The 20529-nt window shown below is 29.1% G+C and overlaps 5 protein-coding genes across 10 annotated transcripts; 2 read left to right on the forward strand and 3 right to left on the reverse strand.

Annotated features, from left to right (window-relative positions):
• The first annotated feature begins 37 nt into the window (after positions 1 to 37).
• Positions 38 to 1531, forward strand: Prim2 (DNA primase subunit 2). The gene has a single exon (XM_047056477.2). The coding sequence runs from the start codon at positions 38 to 40 to the stop codon at positions 1529 to 1531; it is 1494 nt and encodes a 497-aa protein (XP_046912433.2).
• Positions 537 to 4047, reverse strand: Vdup1 (arrestin family protein Vdup1). 3 transcript variants are annotated; one of them, XM_047056479.2, is made up of 5 exons: positions 2839 to 3999; positions 2192 to 2754; positions 1941 to 2126; positions 1663 to 1876; positions 537 to 1606 (listed from the first exon to the last, which is right to left on the reverse strand). In XM_047056479.2, exons 1-4 carry the CDS (start codon positions 2957 to 2959, stop codon positions 1694 to 1696), a joined length of 1053 nt encoding a protein of 350 aa, XP_046912435.2. In that variant the 5' UTR covers positions 2960 to 3999; the 3' UTR covers positions 537 to 1606; positions 1663 to 1693. The 3 variants fall into 3 exon arrangements, with proteins under 3 accessions (XP_046912435.2, XP_075588408.1, XP_046912434.2); XM_075732293.1 differs by having other exon boundaries at positions 1543 to 1876; positions 2839 to 3678; positions 3751 to 4009; XM_047056478.2 differs by having other exon boundaries at positions 1543 to 1876; positions 2839 to 4047.
• Positions 4048 to 4382: 335 nt separating this feature from the next.
• On the reverse strand, positions 4383 to 5452 carry Polr3F (RNA polymerase III subunit F). The gene is made up of 2 exons (XM_047056612.2): positions 5361 to 5452; positions 4383 to 5300 (listed from the first exon to the last, which is right to left on the reverse strand). Exons 1-2 carry the CDS (start codon positions 5435 to 5437, stop codon positions 4433 to 4435), a joined length of 945 nt encoding a protein of 314 aa, XP_046912568.2. The 5' UTR covers positions 5438 to 5452; the 3' UTR covers positions 4383 to 4432.
• Positions 5453 to 6074: 622 nt separating this feature from the next.
• LOC124493524 (tetraspanin-18) lies at positions 6075 to 10406 on the reverse strand. Of its 4 annotated transcripts, none has more exons than XM_075731829.1 (5): positions 8108 to 8896; positions 7801 to 7936; positions 7350 to 7595; positions 7064 to 7258; positions 6075 to 6999 (listed from the first exon to the last, which is right to left on the reverse strand). In XM_075731829.1, exons 3-5 carry the CDS (start codon positions 7398 to 7400, stop codon positions 6430 to 6432), a joined length of 816 nt encoding a protein of 271 aa, XP_075587944.1. In that variant the 5' UTR covers positions 7401 to 7595; positions 7801 to 7936; positions 8108 to 8896; the 3' UTR covers positions 6075 to 6429. The 4 variants fall into 4 exon arrangements, with proteins under 4 accessions (XP_075587944.1, XP_075587943.1, XP_075587945.1 ...); XM_075731828.1 differs by having other exon boundaries at positions 7787 to 7936; XM_075731830.1 differs by lacking the exons at positions 7801 to 7936; positions 8108 to 8896 and adding an exon at positions 10336 to 10406.
• A 4900-nt stretch (positions 10407 to 15306) lies between these two features.
• On the forward strand, positions 15307 to 18982 carry LOC124493332 (uncharacterized). Its single transcript, XM_047056398.2, has 3 exons — positions 15307 to 17309; positions 17385 to 17831; positions 17914 to 18982. Exons 1-3 carry the CDS (start codon positions 17156 to 17158, stop codon positions 18129 to 18131), a joined length of 819 nt encoding a protein of 272 aa, XP_046912354.2. The 5' UTR covers positions 15307 to 17155; the 3' UTR covers positions 18132 to 18982.
• Positions 18983 to 20529: the final 1547 nt, after the last annotated feature.

A 20529-nucleotide genomic window follows, 5' to 3' on the forward strand; every position in this document is an offset into this window, starting at 1 on the left:
TTGTTAAAAAATTATAACCAAGTCAACTGGAAAAATAATGCAATTTGAACATCGAAATAAACGTTTACGATTATTGGCTGAAAATGGTGGCCAAAAATCAAATCCATATCCATATTGGATTAATTTCTATACTACACCACCGGATTATAAAGTTTCATTACAAGAAATCGAAGATATGGTCTCCGAACGTCTGAAAATTCTTGCTGTCTTTGATAATCTATTACGAATTAAGGAAAAATCTCGTGCCCTTTTTGATGCGATAAATTCACAGATCTGCAGTATCAAATGTGAAAATAATGAAAAGAATTTTTATGTGGCAGGCCGTAGTGAATCGATTGGCAATCGATTTGAAGCTCGTAAACGTGATCACATTTCACACTTTCTTTTGCGCATTTACTATTGTCAAAATGAGGAGCTTCGTCGTTGGTTCATTTCAAGAGAATCAGAATTGTTGAGAATTCGATTCATTGAATCAAGTTTTTCGGATGCTTCATCATTGGAAGAATGTTTACTCTACTATGGATATAAATATGAAATTGTTTCGATGGTCGACAATCCTGATTTATTTCATAAAGTTAATTGGGTTGAATATAATCGCCGAAATCAACAGCAGATTGCATTCAAATTGAAATTCGAAGAAGCATTCGATTTGATGAGATTTCGTAAAGTGTATCTACACGATGGTTATACCTACATCGGATCAAACGAAATTATCTCTGTTCTATGTCAAGGTTTTAAAACCAATTTATCCAGAGAATTGACACGAATGCATTCATATTTCTATTCGTTTGGTGAAGAGCGATTAATTTGGCGTTTAGAATCGTTGCATCATCATTACATATTAAATGCTAAATCATCGAATCGAAATAATAGCCAAGATAACGAGAATGGCCGTGAACGTATCCATTTGAATGAGATAAATGAATTATCTCGTAATATGTTTCCACCGTGTATGCGTTCAATACATGATAGATTACGTCGTGATCATCATCTTAAACATTATGGTCGCCTTTATTATGGTTTATATTTGAAAGCAGCTGGATTATCAATGGATGATTCGATGGAATTTTTTCGTAATGAATTGTCTATAACGAATCCGGAAAAATTTCAAAAAGAATATTCTTATACGATACGTTACATTTATGGAAAAGCTGGTAAACGTGTACAATTGAGTGCCTATAAATGTCACAAGATTATTAATGACAATGCACCTGGCCCTAACGATACACATGGTTGTCCGTTTCGACATTTTGATGTTAAAAATTTAAAGGCTCTCTTAGTTCGTTATGGTGTGAATAATGATAATGATCTGGAAGAAATTGTACAAAAAGTAACGGAAAATAAAAACTATACAGGTGCTTGTGGCAAATATTTTTCCATAAAATATGGGCAAGATCTTCCTGATCAATCGGTTTATCATCCAAATCAATTTTTTATTGCAGCACGTCGAGCAATAAATAATCCTGTCCAATGCACAACTGATGTAGTAGATACGAGCCTTCCACAAGAACCGAATGTATCGACTTTATAAATGATTTTAAAAAAAATAAAATCGATTTTAATAAAATGATGTTTTTTTTAAATTATCTTGCCAATTAATCCTGTTCTATTGATTAAATACAACGTTAGTAATAATAACAAATAAACAATTTGAACAATCACTTGGTGTTAAATTTTTATCAATCAAAAATGTTTATTTTGATCGAATTTTTGTATCCGAATTCAGCCATGATCTGGACATTGGTAATGTTGATGGATAATAGGTGCCTTTTTTACGTTGTAATGTTCCATCTGAATTTCTTAATGGATATGTAGCCATCAATATCGGTAATTGAAGTTTGATTGTTTTTCGTGTTCCTTTTGCAACTACCATGAACTGTAGATAGAAAATGAGAAAAATTTTAATAATTAAAATTGGTTCCAAACAAAAAAAAACTTACATAGACATCATATTGAATTCGAATCAGGTTACATCCACGAAGATTTGTAGGAGGTATTGGTGGTATGTATAGTAATTCATTTTTCCATTGATCACTCGATTTTGGTTCGATTTTACCTCTTTCAACTGATGCTAGTTCACGTACTTCGCTTTGAATAACTCGATTTTTCGATGTATATTGTATGGTCTATTTGTTTTGGACGAAAAAAAAATTAAATTAAAAGATTTGCATTTAACAACTGTTTACAGTACCTCAGTAAGAATTGCACACGATTTTCGAATCTTTACTGAACTATTGTTATAAATATTGGCATTTATCGAAATACTTTCGCCAGGAACATAACCACCACGATCTAATCGTACCCTACAGATGATTTTTCCATTAGAAAAACAAAGAAATCCTAACTTTTCTTCGATTTCACTATGGAATGGTTGTGTTAATAACGATGGCTCTTGATTCAAATCGATAGGATTCATTACGATTAATACTTGGTGATTTTTATGTACCATTCCATTTGGATCTCTTAGTTCTGCTTTGCAAAAATATTGAACCCAACCATGTTTGCCCAGGAATGTTGATGGCAATCCTAATGGTAATCCTAATCGAAATGGGAATGTATGAACGCCTGCCGATAACACTAACAAACGGCTCATCGATGCATTCAAATTCAATGTACTTTGAGTGTCAACTCTGGTTAGATTATCGCCCAATAATCTCATTCTAAAATCAATATAATTTTCTTTATCACCAGAAACGATACCACCACTACCGACTAATCGAACAACACATTCACCGATTATGTGAAAGAATAATCCTAATAATAATAATAATAATGAATGGTAATGACAAACAAATTTTTAATATATAAATAAATTTCCAAAAATCAATAAAAACTTACCAACTATGGGCATATCATCATCCAATTCCAGTACAACTTTACCGGTAAGAAATGTACCGGGAAAATATAAAAGGCTTTCATCATCCAAGATGATCTTAAAGAATCGTAATTTTTTCACCATTTTCACCAAAAATTTTTTTTTTTGGCTAAAACAAATTTATAAATGGATGAAAAGGTTTGTCGTTGTTGTTGTTATTGTTGTTGATGATGATAATGATGACGATGCTTAGGATGGTTGTCGATGGATGTTATTTTGTTATGTTGTTGTGAAGGATAAATCAATATATATAAGTTTAAATGCTATGCTCGATGAATCTTACAAAAAATTTACTCAAAAAAAAAACTATTCACTATGCAATACACATCCATATAAAAACATTTCAATGGACCATCACACACTATATAACATGAAATTGAAAAAAACCACTTTTCAAATAATGAAGATATATTTATGTGTGTTTGTGTATGCATATGATGTATGTGGATTCGTCATTAAAAGTTTTTTTTCGATTGAGTAAAGTACTTGTTGCATCTTGATGAATTTCCTATTACGGAATTTTAGTTGCACGGATTTCATACATACATATGTGCGTGACAATAAAACAAGTCGAATGTCAACTTTTACTTTTGTTTGGTTTTATTTAAATTTATGTGTTGGTGGAATTAAACTGGCGGTGGTAGATTTCATGGTCAAAATTTACATTTTTTTTTTACATATCGGAAGAATTTCATACCGATTGGTTTTATACAAAAAAAAAATTCACTATTTATCTGAATGTGAATGGATGATAAAACCAAAACAAATGAAAATGAAACGCAACAATCCAATGTAACTCGGAGCTAATTTAGAAGGAAGAGAGAGAGAAAGTACGGCTGATGAGTATACGAACTTCGGGGACATGAAAAATTTACTTTCTCTTTTGTTTGACTCATTCAATTTAATTTTCGATCAATTTTATGATACGATGATGCTCTATACTCTCATACATTTTGTTTACTTGTTTTTTAAGAATGAATTTTTTTTTCTTCTTTTCATCATGTTGGAACGATACGATCGACAATGTTCGACATGATGATGATGTTGATGAAAAGTGAAAACAAAACAAAACAAAACAAAACAACAAAAAAAACAGGTTTTTTCATTTGGCCAATTGATATTTCAATGAGATGTGAAATTATCCTGTCTGTGTATATATGTTTTGGACGATTAATTTTTCTATACTACTATTGTTCATATAGTAGATCATCATTTATTTACTTGTTGCCATAATATTCATCAAACACACACGACATTTTGATCCAGAAATAGAAAATCATGATCATCATTATTGTTATTGAATGTGTTGCCATTAAAATGTCCTAATTCTAAATATGTTTGGACAATCATTTCATTTCTATAATACGATTATATTTGTGTTGTTTCAATACACAAATCATATATATGAAACAAAACTTTCCGGATCTGGATTTCATTCAACTAAAAATAGAAACAAAATACGCCAGAGATTATGGTAAAAAAAAAGAATCAAGAATTATAATCAGGATTAGTTTGTTTATATTTCAAGCAAATTTATTGGATAAGAAAGAAAAAAAATCAAAATAATTCATAATTTATATATCGACAATTTTCCGGTGAAATCCGTACCGATCCAGGCTTACAATCTCTATATAGATGACATATCATACAGGGAGCATAGAATAAATCGGATTTATCACGATTCAATGGATTATATCGAAACAATGATCGTTCACCGATGGTTTTTTTCAAAATTTTACATTCAAAACATAATACATTGAGAATATTTTCAATATCGGCCATTTTTATATCATGAAATAATTTTGCACCTTTGAATTCATTGAAAATATCCGATGCACTAGCATAGACTGGATCAAAATCTTGATCAGTAAAATCATCATCATTATCGCTACAGTTAGCATCAAATCTGGCAACAGCTTTTTCAAATGAACTTTTGCATTTGTCATATAAATGTTGTAAACATGTAGTTTTTAGATTTCGAACAACATCTTCCCGTATTGAACCGGAATCATAACAGGCGCCACCAGTTATTGTTTCATCAGGCTGAAGATCGTACAGGAAATATAATTTTCTATTCGAAATGGCTTTTATTGATTTGATTAGTTTTTTATTTTCCAAACTTTTTAACACTTTATTGAGAACAAGTTCGGCCAATTTTGTTTTTGATCTGATATCACGAATCCAAATACCATTATTGTCCGCTGCTCTGATTACATCTAGAACAATATCTTCATGACTTTTTTCTTCAACAAACAGTTCAAAATGTGTCACATTATTTCCAGGGCCATCCCTGGTTTGGATTTTTTTCTCACTAATCAATGAATTCAAAGCACTTAATCGAAGTGCAACATCAGCATTGCCAATACGCATTCTGAGTTCATTATCAGTGATGGCTGATTTAGACGACTGTAGAACCGAATATATTCTAAATTGAAATAAAAAAAAATGACATAAGAATGTGAATTAACTAAAACAAAACTTTTACCTTTTTTTCAATTGTTCTAGATTGTCCATTTTTAGAAGAATTATATGACAAAATTTTAAAAAACAAATTCTGCTCATCAAATGATCACGTGGTCAAGTGATGAACGAAAAAAAAAATCGATTATATATCGATATTAAAAAAAAATTCATTTTCAAACAGCAAAATCATCATCATTTATAATAAATTAAGAAAAAGAAAAAAAAACTTGGCAGTTTATTCAGAACCAGGATTTAGTGTGAATGATAAATGTGTTTGAAAGTGATGTAGTTTTTTTCAAATATTCAATACAATTCAGAAAAAAAGTGGATAAAGGAAAAAGAATTCAACAAAAACAGTTTGTTCATATTCATTATAATAATATTCGTATCATCGGAAAAAAAAGATGTATTGATAATGTGAATTGAAAAAAAAACATTCAATGGTCACATGTGTGTGTGTGTGTGTGTTTTAATAGAAATGGTCGTGATCATGATATATTATGGCCATTATATAATGTAAAAATGAATAGGAATTGCAATGTTTTTCATAGAACAAAAAAACAAAAACATAATCATCAATCGTTGTGAAGATATATATCCGAGTATTCGTGTATAATTGAAAATTACAAAATCAAATGTAAATTCGAATCAAACCAAAAAACAAAAAAAAATGTTTCAATGACAAGAATGTGAAAAAAAATCAATAAATTGGTTGAATGAATTGGATCGAATGACATGAAATGAATCGATGAATTTATTATACAAGGAAAAACAAAAAAAATGAATAGATCGATATTTGTTATGGTATGATGGTTGATGATCAAATCAAATGGTGTGAATATAGTGAAGGTTGTCATAGGTATTCGTGCGTTTTTTTTTTTTTTTTTGGTTTTGATATTTTGGTTTCGAAATATTCATGAATAAATATAAAATGATTTTGCATTATTTACAGGATGAGAATTTCATTTCGTTTTTTTGGGGCGTTTGCAACCACAAAAGTGGTTTTGAATTTTTTTTTTTTTTTGGTAACTGGAAATTTTTGTTGTTGTTGTTGTTGTCATGAATTTCATTAATTTGATGATGATGAAAGCTCATTTGTCATCTTGCCGAGATATGACACAGAATAGACAGAATGAGAATATCAATGCAAGTACTTGAACACCGACCAAAATTGTTCCAGCCAATATAATGAATAATTGTTTTTGTCTGATAAATTCTTCAAATTTACTCATACATCCATCATTATTTAGACCGCGTATATCCTTGAGATTTTGTATATCACGTCCACGAATATTCTCCAAACGTATAGGACATGATTCTTCATAATCCTGGCAACAGGATCTAGGTATACGATAAATTCGTTGATCTGGTCCCATTGGAAATGGTAAATTGTTCATCAAATTGGAATTTTCTTCATTTGTTTGATTATTATAATTGGATGTGATCCAATCTTCAGGTCCCATTATTCCACAACAAGAGAAATATCGTTGTATACGATCGACTAGCATTTCGGTAGCATTAGTATTTCCGGTTCCATAATTTCGTTTAATCAATTTGGTTGTATCCAAACGAATTCTTTCGCGAACCTTTTCTCCATTACGAATGGTCCAAAATAGAAACGCACCGCTTAATACACATAATATTAAACAGATCGAAATATACTAATGGATAAAATAGAAAAACAAATGATTAATTGATTCGAAATTATCAATATAAATAACAAACCATAAGCAAAAGACATTTGGATTCACGTATTGCTCCACAACAGCCAAGGAAACCAATGATAGTCATCAAAGCTCCTAGGATAAGTAAAGCAATGAATGGTGTAACATAATGTGTGCTGATTTCTTGAATATCAAGATAATTCTGTGAATCCCAACATAGATAGGCAAAAAGACTAAGAATGAACACACCGGTCAGCTATTTTTTTTTAACAAAAAAAAAACAATAAATTCAATTATCATTCAATACAAATGGTGAAAAAAAAACATTAATGAATTAGAAAACTTACCCAGAAAATGAAATTGTATAAAACAACAATCAATTTGATACAGATGAACATTTTCGAATGAAGCTTCTTTTTGTTGCTGTTGTTCGAGTTTGGATTCTGAATATTTACTAAATTATTATTTCTTGTTCGTTTCGTTGTAATGTTTTTTTTTCTTTTTTGATTCAATTTTCGTTGTTATTATTGTTTTATTTTTGTTCGTTTCGTTGTCGTCAATTTGATTCCTTTATCTATGTATATAGAAATGAGCTAAAAAATAGAAACACAATACAATCAATCATCATCAATTCAATCAATCGATCGATTATTGTTGATCGATAATAATATATATGTTAATTTATAAAGACATTAAGAAAACAACAAACAACAATCACACCCACACACACACACATGATGGAATGCTACCGAAAGAATCCTGGAATTTTTACTTAATTACTCACACATCACATTATACCTTTTTACAAACTTGACAAATTCAAAAAAGTTTTCATTTTCGCTTCACTGAGAAATAAGAAATTTTCCGGATAAAAAAGTGTAAGCCAAGCAGTTTTTTTTGTAACTTTTTTTTTCTTATTCTGAATTAGAAATGGCTGAAAAAAAACAAATGTTTAGAATCTGAACTTTAGATAAATATTCAGGCCACACAGATGGTTGTGTGTTGTGCATATATATAAAAGTTAATCACTAAAAATGAAATCTGACTGAAAACATCGATTCAATCTTTTCAATGATGAAAAAACATATATAACAAGTTTACTTACATCGTATTTTTTTTTAATTATTATTACACATAATCATCATAATCATAAATAAGCTCAATGTAATAATCACTTGTTTTTTTTTCATCGAAATTCTTTGTCTTTGTCTTTTTTGGTATATGAATTTTGAATCGTCAAACAACAACAACAACAACAACAGTTGTAGATCCGTGTATTACATAAACATAAAATATAATGCTGTTTAATATTTAATAAATATATAAAAAAAAATAGTTTTCTTCACTGGAAATATTGCATACATACACAAACAAACAAAGGTGTATTGGAATACAAAATATTCAAGTAGCCATAATGAAAAATAAGTATAATGATAATGATGATGATGATGAAAAAAACCCCAAAGAAATTCGAATTTATAATACTTGTGCACTTGATTATAATGGAAAAACTTTTTTCTTCTTGTTTGTTACTTTGTATTTGAATTTTTGCTATATTTATGACTATAATAATAATGATGATGATGATGATGACAATTCCAGCTGATTACCAACCAGATAATAATAAACTTAAAAAATGTCAACACAAATTGTCACTAGATTATTTGTGACTAGATTTTTTTTTTATTTGTTTATTGGAACGCAGAATAATCACATGATTAACACACATATACACACACACAAGATGTTATTGTTGTTGTTGGTGAACACACCCAATTTCCAAGACACACTAGAATCGATAATAATATTATTATATGATCAATCAAAATGGAATTATAGCTAATTGATGAAAAATTCTAATTGATATATCATTTTGTTGCTTTTTACAGGCACAAAATTTTTTTTTCTTTGACTCATTCGGTTTGGTATTCTATTCAATTCAAAGTTTGTTATTATTATTATTATTATTATTATTATTACTTTGGCCTTTTTTTCCGCATGCCAATGAGAAAAAAAAGATGCTATAGACAACAACAATAACAACCACCAAAATGTATAAGTAGCAACCAGAATAGTTAAGTTCATAGACAATGAACAACAACAACAACGAACGAACGACAAACTTCAATATAGTGGAAGATTTTCATTTTATTTCGAATGGATGAATGAATTGGATATAGCATAATGGAAACCAACCATCGCCCACCACCACCACCACCACCAACGCCAACATTAACATCAACACCAGATAAAAACGAATCGAATCGAACCGTAACACTCATAATAACTATATCACTGAATCGAATGTGAGATTCCCCGGGTCTTCATATTTTTGTTTCATCATCGTCATCATCTTCATCTTTCATCAATTCTGGTGATGGTGGTGGTGGTGGTGGTGTTGGTTTTCTATCAAAATATATCTATGATCTATGGTTAACGGCTACGACGCCGACGCCATACTGAATTTTTTCTTTTTTATTTGTTGACCAACAAAATAGCATCCGTATGTGTACGATCATTATATTGTTGAATGCGTTGTTGTTTAAATTCGATTCATTCGCAAATAATACACACACACACACATACACACGAAATCAACAGAATCGAAAAAAAAATTCTTTAGCTTTTTCTCCTTTATATTGGAATATATTTATTCTGTTGAGATGGAGTGCCATAGACATAGACATAGAGAGAGAGAGAGAGAGATGACTCACACATCATGCGGTATTTTCGGTTTGGGTGTGTGTGTGTGTAGGTGTTTTCTTATTATTTTTCCAATTCATTGGATAAGATTCCCTTCACATTTTTATATTTTTGTTTGTTTGTCTATCCAAAATACAGACAGATGATATAAGGATAAGAATGTTGTTGACTATAAAATTAGTTCTAGGATTATATATTTCGAAATATTTGTGTGTTGGCGTGTGGACATCATCGACAAACTACTTTTTTTTCTGATGATGACGACATTTTTTATTGTTTGCATTTGTATATGGATCAATATGACTGGAAAAAAATCTCAATCCACTTTGTTGATTTGTAGTGGCTGTATTTTTTTTTTTTTTTTTATACTAGACCAGTATGGATTGTGTTCAATGATGATGATGATGATGTGTTTGGTTTTATTTATATTGCTTTCAATTCAATTTTCACACTTTTTTTTCTTGTATACATACATTGAGATTAATTTGTAAATTGATTATTGTTGTTGTTGTTGACAACAAATTTGACAACTAACACAACAACAATAACAATAACATCCCGTCTCATCATCATCATCAATTCTATTTTTTTTTTTTTTTTTTTTTTGATGATTGTCGATAATGCACTTACCTCGTTCTTTGTAAACAAGGAAAAAAATGTTTTTGTTTTTATCTTGTTTTTTTGTTGATGAAAATGGAAGAATTATCATTACAAGATTATCATCATCGTCGTCATCATCACGGGTTTTTCTTCCTTTTCTTTTTTTTTTTTTTTTTTTTGGTCAATTCTTCGAACACCAATATTGAAAAATAAAGTTTTCATATATATCACAAACACACACACACACACACATATGTAGAATGAGTAGATTAAATTCTAAAATATGAGAAAAAAAAGAACACTTGATAAGTGTCGTAGTAGTTGTTTAGTAGTTGTTGTTGATTGATCCTATTTGGATTGGTTTTGATTGATGTTTTCAAAGAATAATTTTAAAATGAATGAACAACAAATGAAATGATGATGTATGGTGAAAAACCATATATAAAACACTTAAGATGATAATGACATCGAAAAAAAAACAAAAATAAAATAACAAACGACTGAATTAAGATGAACTAGAAAATTTATTCATTCATTTTATTCAATCGATATTTTATTTGGTCACATCTGCAAAGGCGGCTACCAAGAGACAATAATAATGATAATGGCTGGCTGGCTGGATGGATGGATGGATGGACGAATGGTGGTAGTGTTGGTTGGTTGGTTGGTTGGCTAGTGTTAGTGGAACACCACCAGTCATATACTAGCTATATGTTGTATGCCCTATGACCTGACCTAACCACCAGAAGAGACCTAGATATATACAGTTATTTTTGTATTGAATTGAAACAAAAAAAAACCATTGCCACTACAACCAATCAAATCACCATGGATATATTCCAGAAAATGATTCTTCTACCTTTTTTGTCCTCCTTCTCCTCCTCGGATATCGGATCAACCGAACCTATTTTTTTTTTTTTTTTTTTGAAAAAAAGGATAGTATTCATCAAAGGCCAAAGTTTGTTGGTTATTTTTTTTTTTTTTTGCTTTCGTTGTTGAAATTCAAAACTTTCAACCAACAAAAAAAAGGCGAGGCCCATCCAATTCAATGTGTATGTTTATTTCATCTTCATGATCATCCAACTGCGATATGTCATATATACCAAAACAAATGCATATGGTACTCTTGATGATGATGATGATGAAAGCAACTTGAACTTTTCATTCATTTGAACTATGTGTGTGTGTATGTCTGATTATTTCAAATGTAAAGTGACAATTATCTGATTTGAATTCAAATTAAATTGGACACACACACACACACACACTTGGTGACTGAGGATTGCAAATCCTAAGTGTGTGATTCATTCTATTCAAATGAGCCGGGAATAATAATGATGATGGAAAGTTTTATGGAGAATTTTTCAGATTATTTTCATTTCATTTTATTATTAACGTTTATTATTAAAGTTTTTCGTTTTGTTTTGTTTTTTTTGGATAGCGTTTGGAACATGAATGCGGATGCTTGTTTTTTTCTCTTGTCTCGTTAGTTTTATTTGGCTGGATTATTGAATTTTTTTTTTTTTTTGTTTGATTTGTGATTTTATATTTGATTTGTATGTCTGTTTCATGGTTAGTAAACATTTGGTTAGTAGTTTGTTTGCAAAAAACAAAAATTTTGTTCAATTCGATTGTTCAACATAAATGCATATCGGAAAAATGTGCCTTATTCTTGAACATTGGTCCCCATTCATTTTCATTGCCATTTGGTTTACGTTGACGAAACCAATTTTTATCCTGTTCCTGACGGGCCTGTTTATCTTTTGCGGCCATTGTGGACCATTTTGAGACATAGATGTCTTGTCTAGTAGAAAATTAATTTTGCAACAAAAAAAAATTTTGGTAAATCATCATTTCATTGTAAAAAAAAAAATAAAAAATAAAACAAAACCAACTTGTTTTCATCGTGATTTGATACGAAATTAGTTTTCGACATTTTTTTTTATTTTGATTTTTTTCTTGTTGTTGAACGACAAAAAAAACAAAATGCAGAGAGAGAGAGAGAGAGTGAGAGAGAGAGAGTGAGTGAGCTTGGTTTGAAAACAGAAAAAAAAATATTGAAAAAGTGGAATGCTGCTGCTGCTAATTGAGAATAAAGGGAAATTAATTAATAAATATAAAAATCAAATCAATTAACCAATAGATTCTTGACTTACAATGTGTTAATAATAATATTTTCCTAGAATAGAATTTTATTTGTTTCGATTTTCAAACAGCAAATTCAATGAACGTGATGTAATTGTGTCAATACACGTAATTCAAGCGTATTACCGCAATTTGCCAAACGACTACCCAATTTTGATGAAATATTTTCAATAATCACTTTGAAACTTGTTGATGATGATCGATAAGATTTTTTAATATTGTTGTTGTTGTTGTTGAACAATGAAATTCCGATTTCCGGGAACATTAAGAATGATTTTTTATAACATAATACAAAATATAGACGAAAAAATTAATGGAAAATAATCTGCGATAAAAAAAGAAAGAATAAAACAAAGAATGAATGATCAATCAGCAATCTGAATCGAACACAGAATTATTGTTAAAAGTTGATAATTATAAATTCCTTTATTACTGGAAAATTTGATTCTAGCCAAATGTGAAATGAAAGTTTATGTGGCATAAATTTTTATATTCGAAAATAGAAACAGAAAAAATTTTTTTTTTATCTTATTTGTCAGGAGTGGCTGTGACAAACTCAAGTCGATTTCCTTCAAAATGCAAAATCCAAAAACAAAACAAGTTTACTACAACTACATTCATCATCATCATCAAAACCTGAATTTCTTCTCTTTAGGCGGAATTTTTGTCTCAAAAATGTTACTTTGAAGATCATGAATGAATGAAAACGTGATTTACACATGATATATCGATATTAATCTCTGTTGTTGTTGTTGTTGTTGTGGTTGAAATTCACGTTTCTTTATTAATTAAGCTAGCCATTACTTTTCTCCATTGGGTCATATATTATACTTTATTTAATTTTCTAGTTAGTTAGTTAGTTAGAAAAAAAAACTTGTTCCAGAAAAACTTGTATGTAAAACTATTGAATGTGTTTTTGATGTGTATGATCGATTGATCGATTGATCAACAACAACAACAACAACAGCAGCAGCAGCAGCAATCTCGTGATTTCAATCGTATCCGATGATGATGGCCATAAAAATTCTTCTTCTTCTTTCTTTCTTTCTTCATTTTTTGTTGAATTTAAATGATGTACATTTCACTGTCATTCTGTTGTTGTTGATGATGAAAAAAAAGTTCATTATAAATTCAAATCAAAAAAAAATTTCAATTTATCAATTTGGATTCTGAATAAATGAAAGAAAAAAAATACAAAAACACCAGAAAAAAACATGCATACACACACGCACAGTCATATATATTCAGTGTAAACAATCATTTTGTTTTTTTTGTTTTTATTATCTGAATTTTAATCGCACTATACACATATATGTACAAAATTCTATTTGATTCGGGTGAATGTGCCCATATGAAATGAAATGAAAAAAAAACGAATGAGGTGAATTGGATTTTTGTTTTTTTTGTTTTTGGTTTCTGTTTTTTTTCTGTTTTCTGCGTACATTTGGTATTATTATTCCTTCTGGTCAAATGTATCGATTCATCGTAGGAAGGGTACATCATCATCATCATCAATGTCAAACAATATTGTTTCAAGTTTTTCGTTGTTTTCTTTTTTTTTAAATGGAAAATTGAATGGTAAATTTTCATTTTTCTCTCTGGAAAACCAAGACAAACTGGTCTGAATGAGTGAATATATCTAATAGTTACCTCCACACACACACACACACACACACACACACACACACACTTTTTGAATTCAAGATGGTGTCGTTTTTTTTTTCTTTGTTGAGACCATAAAAATGATTCACAAGCTACTCCATCATCATCATCATCATCATCATCATTCATCATTTATTCATATAATCGATTCAATGATGTAATAAATTCGAAAACTATTCGATTTGATATTTGAAAAATAAAAGAAAAAAATTGATGGATCCAAAAAAAAAAAAATAATGGAACCATCAACCAGTTCTTTGTACAAACACACTCTCTTTTTCTCTATATATATATCATTGTCCTTGTACTTGATAGTTTGTTATTATTGTTCAATTTACCATTCATCAATAGATTTACCGGTGTTTCATCATATATATATAGTCAATAACAAATGTATTGAATGTACATTTTTTTTTCGTATGTGTGTGTGTGTGTATTTGTTGTTGTTGTTGTTGTTGTTATTGATTCTGGATTCTAGTTATTTTATTTTATTTTTCACTGGATTCTTGGTTGATACAGATTATAGATTCTCAAAATAAAATTACATGTAACATATATACATCTTGTAAACATGGCCAAAAATAAAAAATAATGACGTTATAAGCCATAAGATTAAATTGAAATTTTTCTTACTTGCTTGCTTGCTTTCTGTATCGATTTCTTACATCAAGGCTCAACCATAATACAAGGCTTCCATTACATATAGAAATGATTGGTTCGAAATGAAATGGCCAATATATTCATGTCATCGATGTATGGATTCATTTCCAAGAAAAAAACACAAAACCTGGACAGAATAACAGAACCTTGAAGGTAAGACAACAAAAAAAAATGTCCAGAGGGAGAAATAATTCTGTTGAAACCATATTGATGAAAAAGAATTTAATGGAATTTAAATTATTACGATGTTATTTGTTGTCATCTTTTGGCATGTATTAACTATATGAAACAAATGGACAAAAATTTTTCCATAGAAATAAAGTATGCCATCAATGGAATTGTAACCATGGCTGTTTTTGTTTTTTTTTGCATTTATAACATGGTCATAATGATTCAAAATTATAATGATACTGATGACATTCAGTAGAAAAAAAAATAAGAAAATTCAATAAACACATGGCCATAGCTTTGCATAGTCAATATCTAAGGACAAATTAGGTTGTGTGTGTGTGTGTGTGTGTGTGTGTGTGTCAATCATCATTATGAACAAGAAAAATATATGCAAAAAACCGTACCGTACGAAATGATTTTTTTGTCAAATGAATTTTTAATTTCGTATACAAAAAAAAGGAAAAAATTTTCCAAATGACGTATATTTATGAAACCAACGAGAAAAAAAAAGTTTCATAGTAGTCCTTTGGGGTTCAAAGAGTTTATTCATTTTTGTTTGTTTGTTTGTCATTGATTATAAAATTAGTTTTTTTTCTTCCACTCGTTTTTTTAACGTTGGTTGATTCGATAATACACACCATATGTGTATAGGAAAAAAAATAGAAAAGTTGAAGAATCAATTGACCTAAATTTGATGGTTGAATTGAAAATTTTTCCAGTTTTTAAGTGTCACTGTGTATGAATATATCCAACTGATAATTTTCGTTGGCCAATTTCATTTTTGGTAATTATTCTAATTAGAAGAAAAAAAAATTTCATAAATTTTGATGGTTGGTTGTATGAAAATGAAAACCAAAAAAACAAAAACAAAAAAAAGGATTTTCATGCACTGAGATAGATTGTATGTAATATTCACAAACGAAATTTGTTTTCACATTTTTCATCTGCGTAATTACATTGCAAACACACACACACACATGCAGAATATATCAGAATTTGCTGAATCAAACAAACCAAAATTCAATTCAAGAATTGAATTCGGCGCAAGTACATTAGATGTCCACATTCACATACACACACATGATGATCATGATCATATATAAAAGACCAATGAAATTACCAACGAATGAAACATTATCGGATATTTCGACAATCCGTACGGATCATAAGTTATGATATTATGGAATTGTGAACATACCACATAGCCACCACCACCACCACCACCATCACCGCCACCACCACCACTATTATCAATCTTAATGTTTGTTTGAAGCCAAAATTAAGAAGAAAAAAAAATTGTGGTTTTTCAAAATAAAAAGAAAACGATGCATAAATAAATAAATGATGATGATGACGATGTTGATGATGATGATGATGATGTGATCATATAAAAACGGGAATGATTGTTGAATATTTTGTGTCTGCTTGTGTGCCATTTGCAGCAACAACAACAACAACAACAACAATTTGCTTTTTTTTCTGCCATATAAATATTATTATTATATTATGATCTCATCATAGACAACAAATATAAATATAAATGAAACATTTTCTGCTTGAAAAGTTGTGGAAAAAAAAGAAATTTTTATTATACAAAAACAACAACAACGACAACAACTTACGAAAATGAAAAGATTGTTTTCGGAAATATTTCAATTCTTTCAATAATATTGATGTTTGTGTTTGTCTGTAAATTTATTTCACACTGTTCATCACCAGAATGCTGGATTTTAGCCAAGAAAAAGAATAAATAAGAATAAAAAAAGTGAAATTCGTTCATCAATTCCATCTTTTTATTCATTTTTTGTTTGTTCGGTGATTTCGAATGCGATGATTTCGAATCTTTTACTATTTATGTGTGTGTGCGTGTGTGTCCCATTCGTCTATAACATAACATCGCTTTTTTTTATTGACATATAAAATGTTTTATTCATATAAATATATATTTCACAACTGAACGAAAGAAAATCATCATTTTTTTTGTTGTTGTCTTTGCCCATTAAAAACCACATTATTCGGGCAAAAAAAAAGTGGATTCAATTCATCACCATTCAATTATTGCTTTTAGTGCTTAGCTAATTTCAAATTCAAATCTGTATTTGCAACTCATCGTCATCGTTATCGGTTGTCGATTCTTTGATTTTCATTGTTTTCTTGAGAATAAATAAATAAGAAGATACGAATCCATTCAACAACAACAACAAGAAAAAAAATGTACGACCAAAATATTCAATTGACAATCCGTAATATGGAAAATATCCGCATTAAAAAATTTGTAAATATCATCACATTATCGATTCATGTTGTTGTTATTTTAATCATAAATTCTATACATTTATCATCAATAGATGCGGTAAAAATTTCGAGTAAGTCAATTTTTTTCAAATTTTGATTTTGTCAATTTAATTTTGTCCACTGTTTATTATGAAAAAAAAATTTAGATTTAATACCACATTATTGTGATCAAAATATCGATACAAAACCAATAAACAATGTGAATGAACATTATCAACATCATACGATAGAATTGAATTTAACCGAACCAAAATGGACATCATTTTTAAATCTTGGTGCATCAATTTTACAAGGTGTCGATGTACCAGACAATTATCAATGTCAATTAATTGTATCTAGTCCAGCCAATACTGGCCTAATATTAACATTTCGTAAAGCATTATTAAATGAACAAGATGTTATTACATTTCGTTCTGGTAGTAATCCACGTCAACAAGTTTGGAATAATGAAACACGTGAAGGATCCCGATATAAAGAAGTATTAACATTAGTTGATCGTAGTAATCCTAGTGCTATTATTATTAAATATGAACCAGCTGCAGGTGTTTCACCATTTGACGCTGGTTTCGATTTGGCTATTACACTTTATCAAGGTAATGATGGAGAAAATAAATAAATACTTTCTGGATTAATGATTATATTTATTTTTATGGTTATTTCATTTATAATATATAGAAAAAGATATTCATTGTGGTGACAATTATGATTGTAATAATGGACGTTGTATTGAACCATCATTACAATGTGATGGCTATAATAATTGTGGTAATGATCTTGATGAATATAATTGTCCTGGACAGCTTAGCTGGTGGATGGTCGGCATGCTTATACCGATTGCCATTATTGTTGTTGTATTGGCCATATTTGTATGGATACGAATGTCTAAAGGTTGAAAAAAATTCATACATGATCTGTAAAACAATTTATCAAAAAAAAAAAAAAAAAATTCAGTCAATTCAAAGATCTAATCAATCAATCAATCAATCCAACCAATTTGAATCAAAATTCCCGGGTTAAGAAAAAAAAGTAAACATCAATCGATGGCGCCATCTTTTGATTTCAGTCATAATTCAAGTTTTGAATTTTTCAAATCGCATCGTTTTATTTAAAAGAAATCAAGCTAACATGAAAAAAAACAACCGGAAATCCATTATTTCATTCATCATAATTATCATCATATTTATTTCCTTTATTTTCTGCACACACACTTGTCACCTGTGGATGTTGTTATTTAATTTTTTTTTGTTTATTTTTTTTCATATTTTGCTAAATAATTTTTTTTTGTGTGAAAAAAATCATCATCATCATCATCATCATATATCCACGTATATCAAGTACCACCTGTATCCACATACGCCTACGCCTACACTATGCTTTACAAAGACCAAATTTAGAAAACCAAAAAATCCACCACCGCCGCCTACGTTCAGATTTGAATTTTTGTCACATTCATTTGACATTAACACAACAACAACAACAATGATGATGATGATGATGATGACAATTTTCTTGTGCATTTTATTTGGATGGATGTATGTAAATCACACTTTTTTTTTTGTTTTTTCTTATCTTTTTTTTTGCTGTTGCTGTAAATTTTAACATTTGTTGTTGTTGTTGTTTTTATTGTCAAATCAATCAATTTTCGGATTGTTTTTTTTATTATTATTATTTATGTTTGAATAATTTTTTTTTTCATTGTGTTTGATGAAACGTAATTAAAAGAAAATTTGTGAATTTTGTTCATTTTGTTGTTGTTGTTATCAAGGTGTAAATTACATTTTTTTTATCAACGAAAAAACAAAAATTAATTATTTGAACGAGAAAAATTATCCAAGGATTTTTGTTGTTGTTGTTGTCGTCGTCGTTCATTTTATGCATGAATAGTCATTTTTTTTATTTGGATTAATCATACAAATACGGGTCAATCATCATCATCATTATCAAGATCAGACAAGGGAAAAAAAGGGGACAACATAACGGGTGATATACCTGCTGTTGTAATGAGAACCATTTGGAAATGGAAAAAGAAAAAATTATCTAGAAAACAAAAAAAAACAACAATGACAATGGATATTTTGTGACAATATTTGTCATTATATCGCATTCAAATAATCTAGTTCAATGATCATTGATCATTGATGGTGATGATCAATGGATTTTTCTGTTTTGTTTTGTTGAAAACATTGAAAATCCAGTTGTCAATCGGTTTTTTTTTGTTTTTGCTAATTAATTTTGATCAATTAAGTTGATGATTGTAATATAATTTATTTATGAAACAAAACAAAAAAAAAAAACACTTGAAATTACTGAAACAATTATTTTAAAAAAAAATTATCAAAATCAATCAATTTAAGTAGAAATTGGATCAATATTTTTTTGTCGGCAAACAAAATGACAAAAAAAAAATTTCCTTGTTGTCACGTTAATCATTTAAAGTGGATGGAATAGATTTTTTTTTTTTTTTTTTTGGACACACCCTTTCATATCCATTTATCAGATTATTTAAAGAATATGAAGAATATTGAATATTATGGATCGATAGATGGTGTTGATAAATCGTTTTCGGTGATTCGCGCCAAATATAATGGTTATAACCATAACCATTCGGGTAATAATAAAATGTGTGATGAGGTGAGATTTAGCATTCAACAATCCATAATGGTAAGTTAGTAGTGGTAAAAATTCTGAAATTCATAAATGATAGCCATATCAATAATATTTACTACTGCTACTACTACTACTACAATTACCGGTTATTCGATTCGGTATTGTATGGATGAGAGTAACCAATAAAAAAAAATAAATATCCGAAATCGATCAGAGTGCTTTAAAATTGAAATGAGAGAAAGAAAAAAAAAATTCAAATATTGCTCAAATTTGATCCAATAAGCAATAGAAGTCTTAGTAGTAGTAGTGGTTATAGTTATAAGAAGTGGCATAAATTTTTTTTTTTTTTTTGGAATAAAATTCGAAAGGTAGTAGTACTATTGAATAGAATCCAGATGTTATAAATTCGAATTCCATTTTAGATTCTTTTCATTGTTTCATACCACTACCTAGTTATTGTTGTTGTTGTTGTTATGATTAGAATAAATGTTGGCAATCCACATCTAATCGAAGATGTTATGAAGGGTTAATGATTTGAATTCGTTAGACAAAACAAAACAAAACAAAAAAAAAAATTTTCATTAATCAAAGATAATCATTGAAGGAATGTTGTTAAAATTGATGATGATCTTGTGTCAACAAAAAAAAAGAGTACTGAGACAAACATAATAACGGGATTTATTT

Source organism: Dermatophagoides farinae, chromosome 6 (genome assembly GCF_024713945.1).
Source record: "Dermatophagoides farinae isolate YC_2012a chromosome 6, ASM2471394v1, whole genome shotgun sequence".
In the NCBI taxonomy this organism is placed as follows: Eukaryota; Metazoa; Arthropoda; class Arachnida; order Sarcoptiformes; family Pyroglyphidae; genus Dermatophagoides; species Dermatophagoides farinae.